The sequence below is a fragment of the Choloepus didactylus genome, chromosome 12 (assembly GCF_015220235.1).
Source record: "Choloepus didactylus isolate mChoDid1 chromosome 12, mChoDid1.pri, whole genome shotgun sequence".
Taxonomy (NCBI): domain Eukaryota; kingdom Metazoa; phylum Chordata; class Mammalia; order Pilosa; family Megalonychidae; genus Choloepus; species Choloepus didactylus.
The window spans coordinates 22,037,685-22,064,441 of record NC_051318.1 but is presented as its reverse complement, the minus strand read 5'-3'; the positions used below and the strand labels follow the sequence as shown (position 1 = coordinate 22,064,441).

Sequence of the window (26,757 nt, the reverse complement as noted above, 5' to 3'; positions counted from 1 at the left end):
GATGCCTCTTTATATACCACTTACTGGGAGTATAGACAGCTGCTCAGATTATTTACTTGAAACATTTGACCAGTGGTTTGAAGAATTTAGACTGTGAGGGTGGAATAAGATTTAGGAACGGCTCATACTTTGGTTGGTAGGGCCTAGCTCTTCCTTTTTAATGCAGAATCATGCTCTAAGCCAGTAGTACAGGTTTCTGCTAATATAAATGAGCATGAAAGCCAACACTCAAAGAGCCTTTGCACCCAGGTAACATTTTTTTCTTCCACAGTGTGCTGGAGAAGAGAATTGGGTGGATAGTCGGACCATCTACGTGGGACACAGGGAGCCGCCTCCAGGCACTGAGGCCTACATTCCGCAGAGATACCCCGATAACAGAATAGTCTCTTCCAAGGTAACTCCATCTTCTGGTCCGAGTGTTTTATTAATTACCTAAAAGAAAGTACTTTGGAGAGTATTAATTTTTGACAGCAATTATCAACACTTCTATTAGTACTGCTGTTACAGCTACTATCTTTCTCCTGACCAAGGACTTTTTTAAAAAAATTCTGTATAGAGAGGTTGTGAGTTTTCAGAACAATTATGCATAAAATGCAGGATTCCCATATATCACCCCACCACCAATGCTACTATTGGTGTGGAAAATTTGATACAATTGATGATAACACTTTTTTTGTAATTCTGCTATTTTTTAACAGCAGTTATATTTGTTACAATTGATGAAAGATTATTAAAGTAGTGCTATAACTATTGTCCATAGTTTATGTAAGAGTATTTTTTCCCTATATTTCTGAGCTATTTTTTTTCCATGCATGTCTTTATTTTATTCCTCATCTACCCATACCCTGGATTAAGGGAGTGTCAGTCACAAGGTTTTTACAATCACATGGTCATATGATAAAAGCTATCTAGTTATACAATCATTATCAAAAATCAAAGTTACTGGATAACAGTTCCACAATTTCGGGTATTTCCTTCTGGTTATTCTAATACACTGGAAACTAAAATATAAATATAAATATATATATATCATATATATATGATATGTATATATATATAGTGTCCCAAGTAAGCTTTAGAACTTTACAAAACACTTTTGCAGTCCGTATCCCTTTGACTGTCCCAGAAACATTTTTCAGATACTTCAAGAGGTCACAAACACAGTTTCTTCACTTCCCTTTTTCTTGCATCATGGATATAGTGGCAACTTTGAAGTCTGGGACATTCGAATCCTACCACTGTCATTTAGTAGTTATTTGGCCATGTGCAAGTCATTACCTACTGTCAGCCAGAGTTTCTTCATCTGTAAAACAGAAATGATCCTGTCACCAGTGAAATAATATATGTAAAATAATTTTGTAAACTGTGAAACACTGAATAAATATGAGAGTTTATCAGTTGTGTACTATAAAGAGGAAAAAATGTGGTTCGAATTCATCATTTAAATGAAGTGTGTTATCTTTTTATCGATTGGAAGAGTGGGTTTTATTTTACACCTTTAGAGAACAGCTGGTAAAATTGGTCTTAAGAATAGAGTTTAGAATTTAGTTGCTGGATTTTGAACAAAATGGTACATGGCAGTGGTGACGTTCTTTCCAGGGATATGGAGACTTCTTCCTTTCAAATGCATGACTGACTATGACATGAGCATATGTACATGTATGTACATGGATATATTTGAATTAGAGATCAGATATAATAGATTTACTTAATCTTTTGTGGGCTATCAAAGAGTGCCCACATTTGTTAAGAATATCTGACAACAGAAGAGTTTTGCTTTTCAAAGCTGTTTCTTGATCCATTTGGTAGAATATGGCTGGAAGCTGAAGGATGCTTTTATCATAAGTCAAAGGTATTTGGGGGAGATAACTTGAAGCACTGATTTCTAAATCCCATTCAAGACCCGTTTATTATCTGATTCAATTTTCATTGCCAATTAATTTTCATATTTTCCTTTTTAAGTAGTCCTGCAAACTGTTGTCAACAATGATTTTAAGATGCCTTAAATTTTAAGATGTGTTACTTCCGAATTTCACAAGTAATCACATTATTCTTTTCTTTTGCTTAGAGCATCTCTTCTGATCCTGCTGGGGCAGCTTCTTTATTGCAGCTTCCCCCCGCCCCTCGCCCCAAATGATCTAGAATACCCCCAGAAGCCTCTTTGGTTTCTAATAAAGGAAATCCTATGCTGGGGAGTGTTGCAAGGATGGGGTTTTGTTGTAGAGCCACAGGTTACCAGGAGGCTTTTAGAAAATATTTCTTCAAAAGCCTCCTTCTTATCTGGGAGCTCTATCTAGAGCAGGAACTAAAGGAATAAAGTCAATATACTTTAGAGAGAGTAAATTTAAGGAGAGTGGGTCAGATGTCTCTGGCTGCTGAATCCACATGGAAAAGGGAAATGGGTTGGGTTAAGTATTTGGTGTTAAAGACTTGAGCAACGTTAATCTCAGTTTTAGATTAAAAAATGGGACCAAGCTCTCAAACATGTGTTTGCACATTATTCAGTGCATTTTTCAAAGAAGCTAGGATTAAAGGCAAAATCTCAGTTTCAAGTAGACGATGACACCAAATTTCAGAGAAACTATAACATAATCTCTGCTGCTAATCAGATTCAGTGAGGAAGAAAAATTGATCTTAGGAAGATTGATGACTTGGAATCTAAGCTGGTAGCTGGATTGATAGTGGGATTGACTTCAGTAAAATGAAGTGGAAGTCCAGAGCACACAATTGAGGATGCTTGTTTATTTTTGTTTAAATAACTGCTTTTCAGAATGTATGAAAATTGACTTTAACTTGTAAAACATAAGTTTCCAACAATTTTGGAGAATGTTTGCAGTACTGTATCTATGGTTTCTTGGGAAGAAAACTTTTATTTCTACCTTTAAAAAATGACTGCTAGTGGATTGTGGGAAGATGATGAAATAGGAAGTTCCAGGAATTAATTCCCCCACCAAAACAACTATTGATTTGTTAGAAACTGTCTGAATCAACTATTTTGGAACTCAGATGTCTAGTGGAACACTTGCAGCATCCAGGGAAGAGCTGGAAGAAGAGGCTGGTAAACTGCAGTAAATATCAGTGAATTTCACCATCCCTGTAGTGGCTAGTAGCCCTCACCCCCTAATGGCATAACAGGCAGCAGTGGGGACTGTAGCCCAAGTTCCTGGTGGAGCTTGCTGGTGCTAGGGTGGGCTTTAGGGACATAGTCCTCCAGTATCCGGAGTGAGTGGTTTGATGGCAGGTGCTGCTTTGGAGCAGCTGTTTTAGATCTCCAGTGGGAGCATTGTTTTAAAACCCTTAGGCAGAAGTGGCAGAGGAATCTTAAATAGGCAATACCTCTTTTTAAATTTTCTTTTCTTTTTTCATTTTCCTCTTTCCATTCCCCATTTGGGAGCAAAAATGTTTGGAAAAATCACAAATGGATGGCTCGGGCCTCAACGAGAAGAAAAAAAGAACCCCAGAGGAATAGAGATAGATTTCCAAGATTACAACAACCTAATACTCAGAATGTCCAGTTCTCAACAGAGAATCACAAAGCACACTAAGAAACAGGAATTTAAAAACACACCCACTAACAGGAAAAAAAAAAAAGGAAATTGACAGAATCATCTTTATTTGAATCCCTGTTGAATTATCACTAGAAAATGAAAGTGAAATTAAGACATTTACAGTTTAACAAAAGCTGAAGGAATTCATTACCAGAAGATCTGCCCTACAAGAAATGATAAAGTGTATTTTTCAGGCTGAAATAAAAGGACACTAGACAGTAACTTGAAACTATAAGAAGAAATAAGAACATTGGCAAAGAGAAAATAGATAAATATAAATCTTATATTAGTGTAATTTTGGTTTGTACCTGTTTTTTTCTCCCTGTATAATTTAAAAGGCAAATGTGTAGAGCAATAATTAAAATCTATGTTATTGGGCATGCAATGTATAAAGATGTAATCTGAGACAATAATAACACAAAGTAGGAGGGATGGAGCTATATACAGGTAGAAGTTTGTATACTACTGAAACTAGGTTGGTACTATTCAAATTAGGTTATTTTTTAAGATACTAATTGTAATTAAAAAGGTAACCACTAAGAAGAAAACTAAAAAATGTAGAGAAAAGGAAAAAAAGAAGGAAATCCAATAGTACACTAGGAAAAGTCAATTAAAAACAAAAGAAGGCAGTAAGGGAGTAATTGAGGGGGGAAAAGACATTCAAGGCAGCAGAAAACAAATGCCTAAATGGCAGAAGTAAATCTTCCCTTCTCAATTATAACCTTAAAGATAAATGGATTAAACTCTCCTGTTAAAAGGCAGAAGTTGGCAGACTGAATATAAAAACACGATCCATCTATACACTGTCTACAAGAGACTCACTTTAGATATAAAGACCCAAAGAAGTTGAAAATAATAGGGTGGAGGTAGACATCCCATTGAAATAGTAATCAAAAGAGCCAAAATGACCATATTGTTGTTAGACAAAATAAGCTTTAAGTCAAAAAAAGGTTATGAGAGACAAAGGATAATATTATGTGTTGATGAAAGGTTGAGTCCACCAAGAAAATATAATAATAATTAACATATGTATACCTAACAGATTCCCAAAATATGTGAAACAAAAATGGACAGAAATGAAGGGAGAAATAGATAATTCTGCAGTAATAGTTGGAGAATTCAATACGTTACTATCAGTAATTTATAGAACATCTAAACAGAAGAACAGTAAGGAAATAAAGGACTTGAACACCAATTAAGCCTAGGTGACATATATACAATATTCCACCAAACAGCAGCAGAATGCACATTCTTCTTTAGTGCCCATGGGATATTCTCCAGGATAGACCATATGTTAGGCCATAAATCAAATGTTAATGAATTTTAACATATTGACATCATACAATGTATCTCATCAGACCACAAAGGAATGAAACTAGAAATCAATAACAGAGGGAGAACTGGGAAATTCACAAATACATAGAAATTAAACAACAGACTCTTAACCAATGGGTCTAAGAAGAAATCACAATGGAAATTAGAAAATACTTAGAGTTAAATGAAAACAAAAGTACAATATACCAAAACTTATGGGAAGCAGTGAAGGCAGTGCCCAGTTATGCTCAATTGATAACAGAAAAGGCATTTGAAAAAGCCCAATCTCAGGAAATTTTATAGTTGTAAATACCTACATTAAAAACAGAAGAGATACCACAGATCAATCACTTAACTTCACACCTAAAGGAACTAGAAAAAGAGCAAGCTAAATGCAAAGTTAGTAGAAGGAAGGAAATAGTAAAAATTAGAGCAGACATAAATGAAATAGAAAATAGAAAACCACTGGAATCAATGAAACCAAAAGTTTTTTTTGTTTGTTTGTTTGTTTTAAAGAACAGTAAAATTGACAAATCTTTAGACTGACAAAAAAAGACAACACAAAAAATTAGGAAAGAAAGTGGGGACATTACTCCTGACCTTACAGATTTAAAAGGCCTGTAAGAGGTACTATGAACAATTGTTCACCAACAAATTAGAAAGTCTAGATGGGATGGACACATTCTTAGAAGCATACGACTGGTTGGATGCAAGAAGAAATACCAAATCTGAACAGACCTGTAACAAGTAAAGAGATTGAAATAGTAATTAAAAACCTCCCAACAAAGAAAACTGTAAGACTGGATGGCTTTACTGCTGAATTCTACCAAACATTTAAAGAAGTGTTTACACCAATCCTTTGTGAATTCTTCCAAAGAAAAGAAGAGTAGAGGACACTTCGTAACTCCTTCTATGAGGCCAACATTACCCTACTGCCAAGGCCAGATAAAGACAGCACAAGAAAATTACAGACCAATATTCCTTATGAATATAAGTAAAATCCTCAATAAAATACTGGCACATCAAATTCAACAGTATATTAAAAGGATTATACACCATGACAAAGTAGATTTATTCCAGGAATGCAATCATGGTTCAACATAAGAAAATCAATCAATGAAATACATCACATTAATAAAAAGGAAGGAAGAAAAACACACGATCATCTCAATTGATGCAGAAAAGGCTTTGGCAAAATCCACTATCTTTTCATAATACAAACAGAAAACTAGAAATGAAAGATAATTTCCTTAACATGATAAAGGGCATTTATGAAAACCCACAGCTAACCTAAACTCACTAGTGAAAGACTGTAAGCATTCCACCTAAGATCAGGAACAAGACAAGGATGACCATTGACACCATTGTTATTCATCATTGTACTGGAGAGTTCTAGCTAGAACAATCAGGCATGAAGAAGAAATAAAAGGCATCCCAATTGGAAAGGAAGTAAAACTGTCCCTTGCACAGATGACAGAATCCCAAAGAATCCACAAGAAAGCTACTAGAATTAATAAAGGAATGTAGCAAAATTGCAAGGCACAAAATAAACATGCAAACGTTGGTTGGATTTCTATACACTAGTAATGAACAATCTGAAAAGGAAATTGAGGAAACAATTTCATTTACAATAGTGTCTAAGAGAATAAAATACCTGGGAATAAATTTAACCAAGGAGGTAAAAGAATTGTACATTGAAAAGTACAAAACACTTCTGAAAGAAATTAAAGAAGACTTAAATAAATAACAAGTCATCACGTGTTAATGGACTGGAGTACTTAGTATTTTTAAGATGTCAATACTATGTAAAGGGATCCACAAATTCAACTGAATCCTGATCAAAATTCTAGCATCCTGTAATAAAGAAAAAGAAATGCTGATCCTCAAATTCATATGGAAGTGTATAGGCCTTAAATAGCCAAAACAATCTTGAAATAGAACAAAATTGGAGGACTCACACTTTCTGATTTCAAATCTTACTGAAAAACTACAATATGATTCTGGCATAAGGATAAACATAGACCAATGGAATGAATTAAGAGTCTGGAAATAAACCCACATGTCTATGGCCAGATGATTTTTGACAAGGGTGCCAAGCCCATTTGATGCTAAAATATTGGTCTCTTCAACAAAACGGTGCTGGGACAACTGGAAATCCATGTGTAAAAGAATGAATTTGAACCCGTATCTCTCACCATATACAAAAATGAATTCAAAATAGATCAGGGACCTAAATATATGAGCTAATACTATAAAACTTTTAAAAGAGAAAATAGGGAATCTTCAAGACCTAATGTTAGGCAATGGATTCTTACATTTTATACCAAAAGCATGAGCAACAAAAGAAAAAAGTAGATAAATGAAACTTCATCAGAATTAAAAGCTTGTACATCAAGAACATTATCAGGATCATAAAAAGACAACCTACCAGAAGGGAGAAAATATTTGGGAACCATACATCTGAAAAAGATTTAATATCCAGAATATATAAGAAATTCCTATGCCTCAACAACAGAAAGACAGATGATGCAATTTTAAATGGGCAAAGGATTTTAATAGACATTTTTCCAAAGAAGATATGCAAGTGTCCAATATGCATAAAAAGAAAAATGTCAACATTATTAGTGTTTTAGTTTTCTGGCTGCTAAACAAAAGCCGTGCAATGGGTTGATTTAAACAACAGAAATTTATTGACTCACTGTTTTGAGGCTAGGGGTAGTTCAAAATCAGGCTGTGCTTTCTCCCACAAGACTGGTGTGGAGGTGGGCTGCCTGTTATCCTTGGTCCTTGGCTTTTTTGTCACATGTCAGTGGGTATAGCAGCCTCTCCTGCCTTCTCTTCTGGGTTCCGTTGACTTCGGCTCTGGCTGCTCTCCCATGTTTTTCTCTCTGTGGCCTCCCTATAAGGCCTTCTGTAATAGGATTAAGACCCATCCTGATTTAGCTGGGCCACGTCTTAACTCAAGTGACTTCATCAAAAGGTCCTGTTTACAAGGGTTTACACCCACAGGAATGGGTTAAGTTTAAGAAAGTGTTTTCCTTGGGTATATAGCTCCGGATCCACACAGTTAGCCATTACAGAAATGCAAATCAAAACTACAGTGAGCTACCACTTCACACCCACTGGAACGGCTATTAAAATCAAAAACAAATAACAAGTGTTGGCAAGGGTACAGAGAAATTGAAACCCTCCTACATTGTTGGTAGGAATGTAAAGTGGTGTAGTTGCTATGGAAAGCAGTTTGGCTATTGTCAGAAAGTATGCATATAATTACCATATGACTTGGCAATTCCACTTCTAGGTGTTTGTTCTAGTTTGCTAATGCTGCTGGAACGCAAACACCAGAAATGGACTGGCTTTTATAAAGGGGGTTTATTTGGTTACACAGTTACACCCTTAAGGCCATAAAGTGTCCAAGGTAACACAACAACAATCAGGTACCTTCACTGGAGGATGGCCAATGGTGTCCGGAAAACCTCTGTTAGCTGGGAAGGCATATGGCTGGTGTCTGCTCCAAGTTCTGGATTCAAAATGGCTTTCTCCCTGGACGTTCCTCTCTAGGCTGCAGCTCCTCTTCAGAATGTCACACTGAGTTGCTCTTGGGGCATTTGTCCTCTCTCAGCTTCTCCGGAGCAAGAGTCTGCTTTCAACGGCTGTCTTTGAACTGTGTCTCATCTGCAGCTTCTCTTTAAACTCCTGTGCATTCTTCAAAGTGTCCCTCTTGGCTGTAGTAAGTTTGCTCCTTCTGTCTGAGCTTATATGATGTTCCAGTAAACTAATCAAGGCCCTTGCTGAGTGGGCGGGGCCACACCTCCATGGAAACTATCCAATTAGAGTCATCACCCACAGTTGGGCGGGTCGCATTTCCATGAAAACACTCAGAGAATTGCAATCTAATCAACACTGATACATCTGCCCACACAAGATTACATCAAAGATAATGGCATTTGGGGGGACATAATACATTCAAACTGGCACATTGTTTATCCAAAAGAATTGAAAATAAGAACTCTGACAGTTATTTGTATACCAGTGTTCATAGCTAAAAGCTGGAAGCCACCCGTGTGTTCATAAACAGATCAACGGGTAAACAAAATATGGTTTATCCATGCAATGGAAAATTATTCAGCCATAAAATGAAATGAAGTATTGATACACGCTACACATGGATGAACCTTGAAGACATTTTTCTGGGGTACATAGCTCCAAACCACCATAATGGGTATGAGTTTCTGTTTGGAATGATGAAAATGTCCTGGAAATAGTGGTGAAAATTGTGCAATGTTATCAGTGTGCTTAATGTCACAGAATTGTTCACTTAAAAATGGTTAAAATTGTTTTTATATTATGTGTATTTTGCCACAATAAAAAAGAACTTAATTAAAAAGAAGACTAGTAGCTAAGACTTAAGTGCCATAGAATCCTGTAACTCAGAAAGTTTATTTTTAGTAAATCAAAAGGTTGTAAAAGCATTTATCATGTGAAAAGGTATAATAGAGGGTAAAAATACTAATCTATTTTAAATCTCTAATCTATTAGATCGAGCACAGTTGTTGGTGATTGTCCAGTGTCAGGTAGAAACAGAAAAATTGTCTCTCATAATGACTTCTTTCCTTTGCCTCCTGTCCTTATTCAGAATTCCTCACCCAAGTCATGCTTAAACTCACTATATGGGGAGATCCTGTGAACTAAGAGAACAAAGGATCACTCTTTACTGCCTTTTACAAAATTGTTCTTCAAGACACAAAATTCATGTGGTTCCCAACTTTTCCCTTGAGAGGCCACAAAATTAATTAGGCTTGGTCTATATGGTCACTCCAAAACTTAAAGAAAGCTGAATTTTGATTATTGGGAAAGGGAAATCACCTCTACCAATTAGTAAATGTAAGCAATGTTTTTAATGACTTACATTTGTATAAATGACTTTCATGTTTTATCATTTCATTTAAGCTTTAAATAAGCTTATGAGGCAACGGTTACTTATACCCAATTTATTCATGAGGAAACTGAGACTTAGAACTGCTTAATATACCCAAGGCCACAGAAATGGAAAAGCCAGTCCTTAGCCACTGTTGTCTGTCGGTGAGTCCAGTGTTCCTTCCAGAGTGGCAGTACTACCTCCACAAGCAACCCATCTTGGTGATTAACTTATTTTCTAGCATCAGTAATCCAGAATTCCTGCATAATTTCCTATTTTTCACATCTTCTTTCCCCAATCATAAATGAAAGAGAAGCCTCAACTCTGTGTGAGTTGACTGTAGCCCCAGGTAGATAAGTGACCAGTCTCCAGTTCATTTTTTAAGACTATCATGTGCACTTGTAGTGCAGGAGGATCCATTTTCAGGTAATTAATAGCTGAGGCTTCAAGGATGTTTTCAGATGCTCTCATTTTCCTTTCTGTCTGCTATCAGAGAAGAATGGCGCCCCAAGGTTCTTTTCTCTTACAGTTTTTCTTATGGCCACATGACTCAAAAGTAGATCAGATAAGACTGGTCTCTTCTTTGTTCTTGAACCACACTCCAATCAAGTAATACAAAACCAGAGATTGATTTACACAAAGGAACAAGAAAGGCAGATCAAAACATAAAGCTTAAATGCTAGTGAAGTTTTCTTATCTCAGGGTTAAAAATACAGATAGCCTATATAAAAGACTTTGGGTATGAATTTTTTTTATAAGTGTGAAAGAATATGCAAGGATTATTAATTGTCTCATACAATTCAACATACCTCAAAATATCTATTATAGAAAAGAAAGATGCTGTGGTCTACTCAGATTTCTTGGCTTCATTATAGAAAGGAAAAACCACATTATTCCATGCTGGTGGCTTTGATACAAGGAATTTCCAGTATTAAATACTTCTGATTGTACCAGAAGGTAGGATTTACAACTGAATATAGGTCAAAGCATTATGTTATTTTGTGGGTCACATGTCTAGGTAAATATTTAGATTATGATTTAACAGTGATGAAAATTGTACTATTGGCCCACCATTATCAGTTTGCTAGCTTTTATATGTATGATTAAATGCTCGTATTATTTCATTTTATCCATGTGTTACTGATATATCAGTGCAATCATGAATGTTGAGATTATTTCATGAATTTTCCATTTATCATATATCATAGGTAGTTAACCTATGTTGAAAACATTAATAATCAGCAGTAAATATCACAGTAATTTATTCTGTAAAACATGGAGATTACAAAGCATAATTTTTTAGCTACAAAAGTCCCTCGGCACCTGATTAGAATAAAGCAATCATTTGCCTGGTTTTAAATTCCAAATACTGCATTGGTTCCCAGGTTGATAAGAACTTGTGAAACTAAAATGGGGATCCTGGACTAATAACATTTAAATAGAGTGAGACCAGATATTTATATTACCTTCTAAGGTTAATGAAATGTGATCTGCATATTTAGAAGGATTGTAGTAGATGGTGTTTTATTTTTTTGTATAAATTATTAGAACTTTTTTTTAATATGGAAAATACATAAAAGTAAAGAGAATAGCGTAATAAATCTCTATGTACTAAGTACCCAAAGTCAGCAGTTATCAACATGTGGCCAGCCTTGTTTCATCTGTGCCTCATTTTTATCCCCCAAGATTATTTTCAAGCAAATCCTAGGCAGTCTCATTTCATCCCTGTGATTTAGTAGGCAGAAGATAGGACTTTAAATAGAAACTTTTTCCACTAATGTGACTTTGTTACTGAGTAATTTATTACAGAAATTTGGAAAACTAAAGAGCCTTAAAGACAATTCTATTTTGGGATTTAGTATCCCTCATATAAAGAATAAAAAATCATTCTGTATAGATAACAGAAGCATGAATATGGGACATAAACCCTGGGTTTATATGACAAATGTATCTCTTTAATATCTCCTTTTAAAAATTAATGAAATTTACTGACTTTTTCATTATGGCTGATTAAAAGAAAATATATATCTTTCCTAATTATTTAAAAATACTGATTAAAAGAACAGATAAACTATGGAGGGTAATCTCAATGTTATGGGAATGCTCAGGAATGATTATGGTTTGTAAACTTTCTTGGATATAGTAAGATCATGTTGGAAGCAATAGAGTTATTTTAGGTTTTTTTTTTCTCTTATTCCTTTGTTTTCTTAGGGGTTGTTAATTTTCTTGGGGTATGGTAGGAACATGTTGGAAGCAATGTAGTTATTTTAGATTATTTGTTTTCTTACTCCTCTGTTTGGACATGGTTTATTAATTTTCTTGGGGTATGGTAGGAACATATTGGAAGCAAAGTAGTTATTTTAGGTTATTTGTTTTCCTTAATCCATTGCTTTGTTTGAAATGTTGTGGGGTTTTTTTGGTTGTTGTTTGCCTGTTTGTTTTTAATTTTTTGATAAACAAAGTTAAAAAATTGAAAAAAAATCAATAGAAAAATGGGAGTAAAAACTAAATGATAAATAGGGTGGGATGGGGGGATGGTTTGGGTATTCTCTTTTCACTTTTATTTTTTATTCTTATTCTGATTCTTTCTGATGTAAGGAAAATGTTCAGAAATAGATTGTGGTGATGAACGCATAACTATATGATCATACTGTGAACAGTTGATTGTATACCATGGATGACTGTATGGTTTGTGAATATATTTCAATAAAACTGAATTAAAAAAAAAAATACTGATTAAATTTGTTCTATTGTCAAGTTCTAGAATTTCAATTTCTGTATCAATTCTGAGTCTCTACTTTGAGCCAAAACTTTGATCCTCAACACAATCTTTCAAGGCCTATGCTATTATTCTAATTTTATAGGCAAGAAAACTAGCACTCATCGTAGTTCAGTGATTGCCAAAGGTTACATCATTGTTAAGTGGCAGGGATAGGATTTAATATATCTGACTCCAAAGGCCATGTTTTCCCTGCTATACTAAAAATGTAAATATTTCAGAATTTTCAGAGAGTAGCCAAATTATCTCAAGATCAGGGTAGCAAATTGAAAATTCATTAGCATATTGAAACTCAAGGTAGTATATTTTTTTAAAAAGGAAGAAAGTGTTTATATTTTTACTGAAATTTTTTTTCTGCTCAAGTAGCAAAGCTAAAGAAGATCTAGCCATGTGCTTTCTACTCAATCTCAGTTTCTTTTGCTACATTTCTAACCAGGATGCCTGCCTACCTGCCTTTGGCCCTCAGTTTAGTTGTATTTAAATAAAGAAAACCTAGTGTTGTAGGCAGAATAGTGGTCCCCTGAAGATTGCCCAGTCCTAATCCCCAGAATCTGTGAATATGTTAAGTTACATGGCAAGGGGGAGTCAAGGTTGCAGATAGAGTTAAAGTTGCTAATCAGCTGACCTTAAAGTAGAGATTATCCTGGTCTATCTGCATGGGCCAAAAATAATCACAAGGGTTTTTCTAAGTGGAAAAGGGAGGCGGAAGACAGAGGGCCAGAGTGATGAGAAGTGAGAAAGACTTGACCAGACATTGCTGGCTTGGAAGATGGAAAGGGAGCCAAAGACTGTGGGCAGCTTCTAGAAGCTAAGAAAGGCCAGAAAATGGATTCTCTTCTCGAGCCTCCAGAAAATAACATGGCCTCCCTGCCCCTTTTATTTTAACCCAGTGAGACCCATTTCAGATTTCTCACCTCCAGAATTGTGAGATAATAAATTTGTGTCATGTTGAGCCCCTAAGTTTGTGGTAGCCATAGAAAACTAATACACCCATCTGTAGCTGCATTAGACATTTACAGTAGAGATGTAGGTAACAAATACAGAGAAGGAACAGTGTGGCTTTGAGGTGCATGGGTTCACCTTCTGTCTTTGCTTCCTTAAGGCTGGTTGACTTTGGCAAGTTATTTAATTCTCTCTGAACCAATTTATTTTTCTGGTAAAATGAAGCTAATAATAACCAATCCCAGGATTATTTCTGACAGTTTGTAAAAATATGTATTCAGAGTACCTAGCACAGTGCTTGCTTGGCTCCTTATATAGGTGCTCAACTGGTACTAGTTGCCTGCACCAGTGCTGGGATTTTCTGTTTTGTTTTTGTTTTTTAATTTCCAAAAAAATGGGATTCCTAAATTTTTAAAAAATGTGCATGGTACAGAAAGGTGGTTTTTTGAAAGGTTCTAAACCCCAAAGAATGTAATTTATTTTTAGACTGTTCTTAAATATATTTCAAAATCTCTGAATGATCTCTGAGATGTTTAAATGAGCTAGACTGCATTTTTAGACAGTGCTATTAACTCGAACAAAAATCTGTGATTCAAGTTTGAAATATATATTTTGTAAAACTAACTCAGAAATAAAGCTTTCTTCCTTTTATAAAGGGTTAATGTGAATATTTTCTGTCAAATGGATTAATTCATACCATGTGGGAGAATTATCAACTTTTTCATCAGTAGGAAAGAATCAGGATCCCATGGTGTGTTGGGAGTCCCCAAGGCCACCCCTAGGTTTGGTGGTTTGCCGGAAGGACTCAGAACTCAGCATATGGCTATACTCGTGGCTATGATTTTTCACAGTAAAAGGAAACAAAGCAAAATCAGCAAAGGGGAAAGGCCTATGGAGCAAAGTCTGGAGGAAACCAGGCACAAACAAGCTGTGTGGAATACGGATGAGCAGGAGGGAATGAGTATTACTGCGCAATAGTTAAAATAAAAAGGAGCTGCCATTTCAAACAATATACCCAAGATTTGTACTAGAAAGTGCATGGAGGATCTACCTTGAAAGTACATGGGACATGGGATGGGGAGGAACTACTACTTTGTTTTCACTCTCAGGAATGAACTTTGTTATGCAAGATAAAATCACTTTGTAAATTAGAATAGTGGATTAGTTTTCTAGGGTTGCTGTAACAAAGTACCACAAACTGGGTGCTTTAAAGCAACAAAAATGTATTGTCTCACCGTTCTGGAGGCTGGACACCTGAAATAAATGTGTTGGCCAGGCCAGGTCCCTCAGAAACCGATAGGGGAGGGATTCTTTGCCTCTTCCTGGCTCTTGCTGGTATCCAGCAGCACTTGGAGTTGCGTGGTTTTTAGCTGCATGACTCCAATCCCTGCCTCCCTCTTCACATGGCTTTCTTCCCCATATGGCTCTCTCTGGGTCTGTCCTCTTATAGGCCACCAGAGATTGGATTTAGAAACCACCCTACTCTGGTATGACCTCATCTTAATTAATTACATCTGCAATGACCCTATGACTAAAAGACGTCATATTTTGAGACACTTTGGGTTAGAATTTCAACGTATCATTTGGGAGGCACAATTAAGCCTATAACATTCTGCCCTCTGGCACCCAAAGCTCATGTCCTCCCCTCGTGCAAAATACATTCACTCCATCTCAACATCCCCAAAAGTCTTAACCTATTCCAGCATCAACTCTTAAGCCCAAAATCTCATCTAAATATAATCACTCAAAAGGTCCCAAGTCTTATCTTCTAAATCATCTTCATCAGATATGAGTGAGATTCTGGGCATGGTCAATCCTGAGGCAAAATTGCTCTCTCTCTGTGGACCTGTGAAACCCAGGGCACAACTTCTCTGCTTCCAAAGTACAAAGGTGGGGCAGGGATTGAATAGACATTCCCATTCTGAAAGAGAGAAAATGGAAGAAATAAAGGAGTCTAAAGCATGTTTTCAAACAACAAGAGCAAATTTCATTAGGTTTCAGGGCTCTTGGTTGAAGCTGGCCAGGCCCGCACTCACCAGGCCTGTGGTGGTGGTGGCAGCCACCCCGTCGTCCTTCCCTTTTCTTGAAGGGTGATGATACGTGCTAACAGCTGAGTAGCTCTATCAGCCCGACTCCTGCCAGTAGAATCCCAGGAGTCCAACTGCCTTCTTTCATTTAGTCCCTCCTCTGTCCTCTTCAGTCTGCAGAGATGGTTGATTGTATCCATGAATCATATTCCTAATTTCCTTAGCAAACTGTTGTCCAGCTGTACCCTTGACTCTGTTTCTGGAACACACTATCTGGATAAGCTAAGAATTCTCCAAATTCAAGTGCTAGTTCCTTTGTGCTTTACAGCTCATTCCTCGATTGATCTCTTTCCTTCCTCTTGCGTTTTAACTATCAGCAGCAAGGAGAAGCCAAGCTTTACCTTCCACACTTTGTTTGGAAATTGCCTTAGCAGTACATCCAAGTTTATTGCTTACAAGCTCTTTCCACAAAACAGTAGACATAATTCAGCCAAGTTCTTTACCCCTTATAACATGAATAGCCTTTGCTCTAGTGTCCAATAAAGTGCTCATCATTTCCTTTTAAGGGCTTACCAGAAGCACCTTTAACATCCATATTTCTGTCAAGCTCTTCAAGGCCATCTAGACTTTCTCTAGAATGCACCTCAAAATTCTTCCAGCTTCTACCCGTTACCCAATTCCAAAGCTATTTCCACATTTTTAGGTATTTGTTACTGCAGGACCCCACTTCCTGATACCAGAATCTGTATCAGTCAGGGTTTTCCAGAGAAACAGAGCCAATAGGATACATGTATATGAATATATAAAGAGATTTTCTTTTCTTTTCTTTTTTTTTAATTTTAAGGAATTGTCTCATGCAATTGTAGGGTCTGACAAATCCAAAATCTATACGGTATGCTGACAGGTTGAAAACTCAGGCAGGATTTTTATGCTGCAGTCTTGAAGCAGCATTTCTTCTCTGGGAAACCTCAGTTTTTGCTTTTAAGGCCCTCAACTTATTGGGTGAGGTCTACCCACATTACCTAGGGTAATTTCCTTTACTTAAACTCAATTGATTGGAGATATTAATCACTTTTACAAAATAACTTCACAGCAACATCTAGACTAGTATTTGACCAAACAACTGGACACTGTAGCCTTCCCAAGTTGAAACATAAAATTAACCACCACAAATAGCAGTTTGAATCTTAAGATAAAGAATCTTTTTCTAAACCATGAATTTTTTATGAAGTATATGTAAAATCCAAGTTTGGATACTCCAGGACCTTGCCAGGCTTTGGTTATTTTATTAAATTTTAAAGAACTTATGTTTGTGATCCTGGCATTAAAGCAATTCTTGATATGAGAGTGTGATAAATAACATCTAGATTTTGCATATGCCAGCACACTCCTCTGATCAGGAGTTTGAAATATGTATATTTAAAATACAGATAGATGGCAAAGAATCACAGTACAGATTGTGCAGAGCATTTTTTCTATTTTCACTAACCTGTCTTCATTAGAAGGCAGAAACACCTCAGATGGAATTTTTAAAATAATATCCAAACTCAATGTTTGCTAAAGGTTAATAACGTGTGGCATAATTTTGAACACGAAAGTTTAGTGAAAACTCTGGTCCTGAGGCAAAAATTAAAAATTTAGAGAATATATTGTATCCAGAACTGTCCTCTTTACTTTCCTCTCCATTCTCTCTTTAATGCTTGTGGTTAAAGACATCATACACTTCTACTTTATAGAAACTCTCTTCAAATGGGGTTCAAGGTGATATAATAATTTTGACTAATATTCTTGTTTTCTGTCACCACCTAGCCATACTATCACAAAAAAGAGAGATTACAAAGAAGTAAAAATGATAAACAGGTATTTTTGAATTCACTATCATAGGTTTATATTTTTGAAAGTTGCTTTAATAGTAAAGTAAGTTACTCTGTAGTATCTTGAATTATCTCATATTAGGTAATTTGTATAAGCTAATTTTAGAGTACAAATTCTTCTTTAGCAGTTTGTTTTGTGGTTGATATTCATGAAATGTCAACAAACACTAAAATTTGAATTTTGAATTTTGTATCTAAAACTAAATATTTTATGCTTTGAAATTCAGTGCTACTTAACACACAGTAGAGTAACACTTACAAGAAGTAAAATATTATCAAAATGACATATTTTTTTGTTTTTCTTTTGTACAGTACACATTTTGGAACTTCATACCCAAGAACTTATTTGAACAATTCAGAAGAATAGCCAACTTTTATTTTCTTATCATATTTCTTGTACAGGTAAGGCAGATCATCTGATCACCTTTTTCTATCACATCAAATGATCTTTTCCTAAGTTATCAAATGTAAGTCTAAATAAGTGATTTTTTTTTCCAGGTAATTGACCTACAGCTTGCTAATTAAAAGAAGCAAGAACTTGGAGCCCCTTATCCACAATTAATTCATTTATTTTCTTCAAGCACAAAATGTGTTGGTAGTGTGAAATCAATTATGGGCTAAAACATAAATATAATCAATTTATGTTTATAAGTTAATTATGACCACCTTTCTGTCATCATCATCATCCCTTTAGTACTGGAAGGGAAATCAAAAGCTTTCTAACCTTTAGAATAAATCCACCAGCCAAACTAAGTGTGATTACACTTATCCTCTTCTTAAGTGTTGGTGGATGCTCCAAAGAAAATCCAAAGAAGCTGCATATTAAAAAAAGAGTTAAAAAAAAAAAAAAGTGAAAAACACAGCAGGGATATGAATTAGTGAACAATAGGTCAGATGTGTTTCAAGAACAGCAATCTAGTATTTCTCAGTCATATAAAATACAGGAGAAATAATATTTCCCAAATGATAAATTAACCAAGCAATGTTAGTAAGGTGTGGCACCAGAAGCAGAGTAGTAAATTAAAAAAACAGATGTATACCGGAATCAGACTTGTGTCTTTGCTGTTCTCTAACATGGTTTCCTTAGGGGAATCTCTTAATTAAAGAAAACTACCTTCAGTGTTCTAATAATTAAAATAGAAATGATATACATCTTACCTAACATATCTATTGAGAGTATAAATGTGGAACAGTAAAGCACTTTAAAATAAGTAAAAGCAAATTCTAGGTGGTGGTGGTATGTGGGAAACTAATCTGTCTAAAGTCACTAGTATGTGCTTTTTAAAATGATTCTACAAATCTCTTTTAATTGCAGTTGATTATTGATACGCCCACAAGTCCAGTAACAAGTGGACTTCCACTATTCTTTGTCATTACTGTCACAGCTATCAAACAGGTAAGGATTTTACAGACAAAAGGAAAAAAGTCATAATCTCAAGATTATGTGATGTTGCCTTTGATTCAAAGCAAGGTAATTTGATTTATTGTAGCTAGTTCATAGAAAATTTACCTAAGTTCTAGAAATTCGTTTTTGGAAATGTTTTAGTTTAATACTTGAGTTAAATCAGAGACATTATATAATTAAGTGGCTTCAGGTTAGAGAATAAGAATGTTCTTCACTTTGTTGAATCAACCAGAGGTGATAGCTGGTTTTAAATGAGTTTTTTAATCATTTGTGACCTCGTCTGTCTTGACTGCAAAGGTATGTTACCTTAGAGAAGGCAGGAATATAATATTCAGAAGAGAGCATGCTAATTTCCTCTGACCCACTGTTCAAGGGTGGATCATATTCATAAGACTACATCTCAGTTATTTTCACGATCCACTTAGCTAGTTCAATTTCAACCCCAGAGAGGTTGAGCCAAATTAGGAAAAGCTCCTTTTTTATGTGAAGTGAGCCTGGGAGATCTCTGCTACTAAGTCAACATAGTGCTGGCTGGATTGTATGGAGGTTGACTTTTGAGACCTCCCACAGAAAACACATCAATTTGAAGATGCCAAATGGAGTTTCCTCACAACATGAATTAAATTTATTAAATTTGGGGACATTTTGGCCATTATTCCTTCAAATATATTTTTCTGTCATGCCATCTCTCTCTAATCACTTGGAACTCCACTTACATATATGTTAGGTTTTTGTTGTCCCAAAGTTCATTGATATCTCTTCATTTTTTTTTTTTCAGTCTGTTTTCTATTTTTTATTTTGGATAGTTTCTCTTACATGTCTTCAAGTTCACTAATATTTTCTTCTCAGTGTCAAATCTGCTGTTAATCTAATCTAATCTATTTTTTTTTCTTCTCAGAACATTTGATGTAGATATTTTTTAGGTCTTCCTTTTCTCTCCTTATCCTGCTCATGCTTTTCTTTACCTTCTTGAACAAATCAAGTATATTTATAATAGCTATTTTAATATCAAAATTGTTGTCTTAGTGTGCCAGGGCTGCTGTAGTTGTCTTCAATGATCATGCCTTTTCTGCAGTCTGTAGCATTCTAGTATGGCTTGCCAGCAATCCATAACTCAATCTCTGCCTCTTCCACATGCCTCTCTTCTTCTGTCTCCCCCTCTCTTCCAAAGACTCGAGCATAATGGATTAAGGCCCAACCTAGTTCAGGTTGGTCTTACTTTAACTAATAGGATTGTTGGAGATCCAGTTTACAAATGAGCTCACACCAACAGGACTGGGGGATTAGTACTTGAACATGTCTTTATAGGGGACATAATTCAATCCATAACACTTGTCTACCAATGCCATTAACCACATCTATTTCTCGGTTTATCTGTTGACTGATATTTTTCTCTTTTTTTCCTTTGGGTTGTATTTTTCTGCTTTCTTGAATGCCTAGTAATTTTTAATTAGATGCCAGAAATTGTGGATGTTAAATTCTTTGATTATAGATATTTTTAATTCCTTTAAATACTTTTGGGTTTTCTTCTTGGGCACAGTTAAGTTACTTGGAAATAGTTGATGCTTCAAGACTTGATTTTAAATGTTGTTAGGCAGGTCAAAGACAGCCTTTCATCTAGAACTCAACTAGTACCCCTGCTGAGGCAGTGTCCTGAGGATGCTACTCTGTGGTCTTTGATTCAGGAGTTCTTTCTCCTCTGGCTGGTTGCAACCTGGGCTTTAGGGACTATTTGGTCTGCTCCTTTCTTCTGGTACTTTCTCTAGCCTCTAGTTTTCTCACACTTAATATGCTGATCAATACTCAGCTAAATACTTGGGGGAATCCTCTACATATCTCTTGAGTGTGCAGTTCCCTCTTCTCTGATACCCTGCTCTAACAATTGTAGCTACGTTGGCTTCCCCAGATACTAAACACTGTCTCCTCAAGTCTGGAAAAATCTCTGTGCTCTGTTTGGATTCCTTTCCCCACACTGTGGCCCAGAAACTCTCTCCGGGCCATAAGCCGGATCAATTATAGGACTCATTTGTTTTCCCTGCCTCAGGGATCACAGTGCTGTGTTGCCTCTTCTCCAAAGTATGCCAGCCATTATTTTATATGTATTGTCTGGTATTCACCTGTTCAAGGTGGGAGAATAAATCTGATCCATAACAAGCAAATTTGATAAAGTAAAAGAGAAAAATAAAAGGTGGTTCTTTAAAAAGACCAATAAACTAAACCCAGCTCTGACAAGACTGAAAAGCAAAAAAAGAATAGAAATGAGTCAAATAAACATTTCTCTCTGTGCCATTGTTGGAGGGACCATATGGTACAGAGGCTACTAGCAAGGTGCTGGATTCAGACTGTTCGAATCCTGGCTCCACCACTGTGTGATTTTCTTATTTGTGAAGCAGAGAATATAATAATATGGCTTGTGGTGTTGTGAGGATTGATCCAGTTCATGTCAAGCATTTGTCAGAATACTATAAAGATAGTGTACACTCAGTAAATGTGGACTGAAATCAAGTGCATTGCAGATGTGCAATGCCATCTTAGAGCTCATAGCACCTGACCTGTGCTACTGCTTATTAAGTCTTAGACTTTGCTACATCCTCATTTGAAAAACAAGGTTAACAATACCCACCTTAAGGTGTTTTGTTGTTAGGATTAAGTGAAATAGATGTATTCAAGAACTTTGTAAGCTCTGAAGCATTAAGCAAATGAAACAACTTTTTCCACACACATATCTTCAACTTTCTGTATCTGCCTTTGAGAAACTCCTTTCCTCTGCCCCATTAGAGCTGTCTGCACTGTCATCTTTTTGATCAAGTCCTTCGCTCTTGGAGATGACCTCACTTCCTACTTCATGTCAGGGAGGAACCATCTCACATTCAACTCCTTCAGGTTCCAGCTGATTATCTCTTTTCCTTATCCTGGCACAATTCACCAAAGTTTATATTCACCATTTCTACTGCCTCGTCTCACCGCTTCACTGATTTCCATCATTCAACTCTAAAACATGAAGACGTGGTCTGCCGTGATACATTTTCTCTAAATCCATGTGCTTTCCCTGAATTCTCTCCCCTACAAGCATGGCCTCTGCTAAAACCTATATGTTGTGGTCCTTACATTCCCTGCTCAGTCACTAGAGAAATTCCCCCAATTTCTCTTCCTCTCTAACTTAAAAAGTTCTCTCCATCCTTTTCATTATCTCTTAGTTTCTCTTCTTCCTTTTAAGCCCACTACCACATCATTTCTCACTTGGCTACTACAACAGCATTCTAATAGTATCCTGCCTCTGGTTTTGCCTTGTACTCCAGCCTCAGGTCATCTGCCAGAATGATCTTTGTAACATTCCGATCTGCCTCTGCCACTGCTCTCCTCGGAACCCCCAGCTATTTCACCAATCGTTCAGCACTAAGTCTAACCTCCTGGGCTGGCTCAAGAAACCCTTCGTGATCAGCCCTTGCTTTCCTGTCTTCGCTTTGCTTTCTGTCCTGGGTCCTTACTTCCCTTTCATTCCAGCCAAGTTGACCAGTCTGCAGTTCTCCCAACAAACTCGAGTCTCTTTCTCTTTACATCTCAGCATTTCTACATGTCATTACATCTGCTTTTCCTGGAAAAGAGTTAATCATCCTTTGAGACTGGCTCAGGCACCCCTCTTCTTCTGATTCCTCCCACAGGACTGGGGTCTTCTCTTTGGTGCTGTGCATCTCTTACCTACATTGAATTTGCAGTTATTCATGTTTCTTTCCCACAAATCTAGAGAACCTGAACTACATGGACTGTGTCTTTCATTTTTGTGTCTCTAGAGCCTAGCATTTACTGAGCACACAGTTGGAATTAAATAAGCATTTGCTTAATGAACCCAGAAATTATCTACCAAATGCATTCTTCCAGGTAAAACAGTTCCTACATTTCCCCAGAAGGATAATACTTAATCAATTCAGGAGAAATATGTCAAAAAAGTATTCAGATCCACAGCATCCCCTTATAACTATCATAACCTGAGAAAATTCCTAGCGTTCAGACATTCATCCATACAAGACTTCTTAATTTTCTGAAAGTTGAATATGCGGTGTGTTTTTGCATGCTTGCTTGTTTTCCCATTTGAGCAGACTCCAGTTGCAAAGTGATTATCATTGCAGGGGCAGCTTATTGAAAAGGAGACACTTCTCACCTGTCCTACTGAGATATACACCTGTCTCTGTATTTTTACCTTTTGTTTATGGCATTTAATGCACAGTTCTCCTTCTCCACAAATTTGCTTAATGTAAGTTTTCACAGAACTCACAAATGGGTTGAGATTTCATAGCGTCATTCTGTGTGGTTATCTGTTCTGTGCAGCCACATCTGGTGCTCCTTGATCCTTAGACTTTCCTTGGACATTGCTTACAGCTCTTCTGGCACTTTGTTTTCTTCAGTGTAATAGGAAATATTATAAAGAATAGGCTATTCATCATCCTTAAACTTAAATATACTTTCCTACCTAGCAAAACCTAAATGAGAAGGCACATTAATCAACCTAGAAAACTTTTACATATTGCATCTTCTGGTGTCACTTCTTTCAAAATACTACACCAAGCTCTTGGACCAAAAGTGTGTGTTTTCTTATATCTGGGAATTTTCCAAGGAGGACCATTTTAGACCTTGTAAAGCTAGTGGGAAGAACTTTAATTTATGTGTATGTTCCTATTTAAGGCAAAGAGAATTTAGCAGAGTTGCTAGTTATAAGAATTAGGCTGCTTTTCTAGTGCTTTAGCCAGTGTCTGAGTTTAGATAGAAGCAGCTGATACTGATCATTTTCAACTTTGGTACAATTAATAAAATGCTTATTTGTACAAGAACTGTAAGACTACTGCAAGTGTCACATAGTAAATTGGGACAGTTTACTAAAAGTCTGGGCTGTCAGAACCAGGTAAAAGAGTTAAGAGAAGTATATAGGCTATCTTGTACTTTGTAAAATGTTTAGGTTCCGTTTGTAGAAATAGAATTGGTGCTAAGTTTCTTGAGGACTTTTTGGCACTCCATATTAAAAGCCTAAAAGTTTTGTTTGTCTTTTGACTCAGGAAAATGGTAATTTTCCATATCATGTATAGGTACAAAAATATTTATCAAAGTAAATTTATAACTGCAAAAAAGTTAAAGCAACCCAATGTCCCAAAATTATGAGTTGGTTAAATAACGTATGACATATTCATATGATAAAATACTATGAAGCCATGATTTGGAAAATTACTTAGTAATGTGGGAAAATGTCCATGATATATCAAGGGGACAAAGTAGAATTGTATCTGCAATAGGGTCTTAATTTTGAGAAAATACAAACCTCACTGGCTAGAATTATGTTTATTTATAATTTTATATATTAATTAATGCATTACTTTTAATCATGTTTTAAATGAGCGATAGGATTAGAACTTTTAAAAGATTTTCTTCATTTTTGGAGGGTAGGACTTATGTTCATTTTCTAAATTTTGCCCACAGAACATATAATTTTCTGCAACATAAAGGTAAAGCTTAAATTTGGAAAGTGATTTTTGCTTTTCATGATTTATTTCTTCATTTTGTTTTAAAAAATTTATTCCCCTGCTCTGAGTTGGAAAGTGGAAAGGCCAAAAAACAACAAAACAAAAAAAACAGAAGGTTCAGAAATACTGGGTGGAACACAATCCAGGCCAATAATTAGAAAATAATTTTCTTTTCTAATTACCTATATTATCAGCATTCAGTTCAACCTTTCTGGGTTGTTTAGTCATTTGTTTTACAGATATTTATTGAATAGGTATCATATACTGAATCTTTTTCTAGACACTAGAGACAATAATGGTGAGAAGGACAGACAAGTTTCCCCACCCCCCAGCACACTAGCGAGGCAGACACAATAAAGAAGCAACAGGTAAATAATATAATGTAATAATAATGCCAAACAATAAAGAAGTTTAGGGACAGGGTGTCATTGACAGGTTCTCTGAGAAATAATATTTGATCAGACACCTGAATGAGGTGAGGGAATGAGCCCTGGGGAGGGGAAATACAGGATAAGAGCTTTCATGGGTGAGGCAAGGGCAAGTACAAAGGCCCAGGGGAAAAACTAACTGAATGGACCCCACCCAGTACACATCAGCCCTCCAGCCAACTGGAACCCCAGGCCAGTGAACCCTGGCATTATGCAGCCTTAATCTACAAAATTACTATTTTCCACAAGTATTCGGACCCAAAAAAAGAAGTTTTAGAAGCACCAGTTTAGAGGAGGAGCTAGAAGGCAATGGTAATTAGAGTGGAGTGAGGGAGGAAGAGCTTAGAAGGAGACGAGTTCCCAACGGTCAGCAGGGGTTAGGGCATGTGAGAACTTGTAAGAAATGGTTTCCAGTTTATTCTGTATGTGATGGAAGCTGTTGTGGTGTTTTGAGTAGGGGAGGTACATGATAAGGTTTACATTAAAGAAAAAAAAAAAGATCTCTCTAGCTGGTAAATATAGAGTACAGGGAGAGGGCAAGCCTGGTGGCAGGGCTGGCAGTTTAGAAGGCCATTCCTGTAGTCCCAGTGAGGAAGAATGGTGAATTTGACCACAAAGGTAGTTTTAGAGACATTAAGAAGTGGTTAGATTTAGGATACATTTTGAGAGTAAAGCAGCAGGACTTGATTGTAAGGTATTAAGAAAAGAACAATGAAACATGACCTCTAGTTTTCTGGAATGCACAATTGAAGCAACAAGTGGCGTCACGGCAACAATGGAGGACCCACTAGTGGGTAGGGATGGAAATAAAAAAAGCCGCTTTGGGTGTGTCTCTTTTGAGGTGCCTGTCAGTCATCCTGGAGAAGGAAAGAGGCACTTGTCTTCTAAACTCTCAGCCACCTTGTTTATAGAATTGGGCTAAAATAGTTGTGGCCTATGTCAGCAAAGTCAAGAAAGGAATTGTTAATGAATGAATCAGAGCTAAAGTGGAACACTTGACATTTTTCTTTTGCTCTGTTACATGGGATTTCTTTGTTCTGCTTTGTTTTTTAGGGTTATGAGGACTGGCTTCGCCACAAAGCAGACAATGCAATGAACCAGTGTCCTGTTCATTTCATTCAGCATGGCAAACTTGTTCGGAAGCAAAGTAGAAAACTAAGAGTAAGTAATAATTGATACGTTTAACTTAGCAATAACTGCTTCAGCTTCTTTGGCAAGAGGAGTTGTCTGAATTTTTAAATTTTTATGAGATTATATCATCTAATCAAGACTGGGAAAGTCCTAAAACACTTAGAAAATTTGTTTTAGAATAAGGTGAAATCATATTAATGTAAACTCCACTAGTTGGAAATTTATGAAAATTGGAACAGAAACTTCACTGAATGTCGCATTTTTAATATCTTTTAAAATTGTTAATGCAACCAGTACCTCATTATTTGTTTAAATATGTGTTTAAATTATTTTAGTGAATTAATTTTTCCAAACCTATAATACTAATTTAGAAGTACTTATATATGACTTTTAAAGTTTGTCTCCCAGAGTAATGTTTAAAACCCTGTTTAGTCCATGACATGACGGAATTTCTTCTTCTGCCTCTTTATTGTGTCCATTTAGTACTCATCACCCTGCCAACTGCCTCGTCTCCTATATTGCACCATTTTCTCTCACTTTCCTTGCAGTTCCACCATCTCTCTTGGTTGTATTCCTGATTAAAAGGTTTTAAGGAGGAATGAGGAAAATTAAGGAGGAATGAGGACATTCTAAACTAGTGTGCAATTACAGCAAATTTGCCCTTCTCTTCCATTCCTCTTCAGCCAGCGACTCAGCTTCCAGGCAATGTTCCTGAAGCAGTGAGAGGGAAGGGGCATCTCCATGTCCTCCAAACCTCTGTTCCCCCTGCTCCCTTCCCCCATTTCCCTAGGGGACTCTAGTCTCCTTTCTGTCTCTGTGGATTTGCTATTTCTACACCTCTCATATTTTTCCTGATGTGTCTTGTGTATTTCACTCAGCAT

The 26,757-nt window shown here is 36.3% G+C and overlaps 1 protein-coding gene across 5 annotated transcripts in view; it reads left to right on the top strand.

Moving 5' to 3' along the window:
- The window catches only part of ATP11A (ATPase phospholipid transporting 11A), a 234,905-nt gene that overhangs the window by 125,260 nt on the left and 82,888 nt on the right, over positions 1-26,757 (top strand). For all 5 annotated transcript variants that reach the window (XM_037799867.1, XM_037799866.1, XM_037799868.1 and 2 more), the window contains exons 2-5: positions 272-394; positions 17,715-17,804; positions 18,718-18,798; positions 25,799-25,906. In XM_037799867.1, the coding sequence (XP_037655795.1) occupies positions 272-394; positions 17,715-17,804; positions 18,718-18,798; positions 25,799-25,906 (402 nt within the window). The remainder of the gene's footprint in view (positions 1-271; positions 395-17,714; positions 17,805-18,717; positions 18,799-25,798; positions 25,907-26,757) is intronic.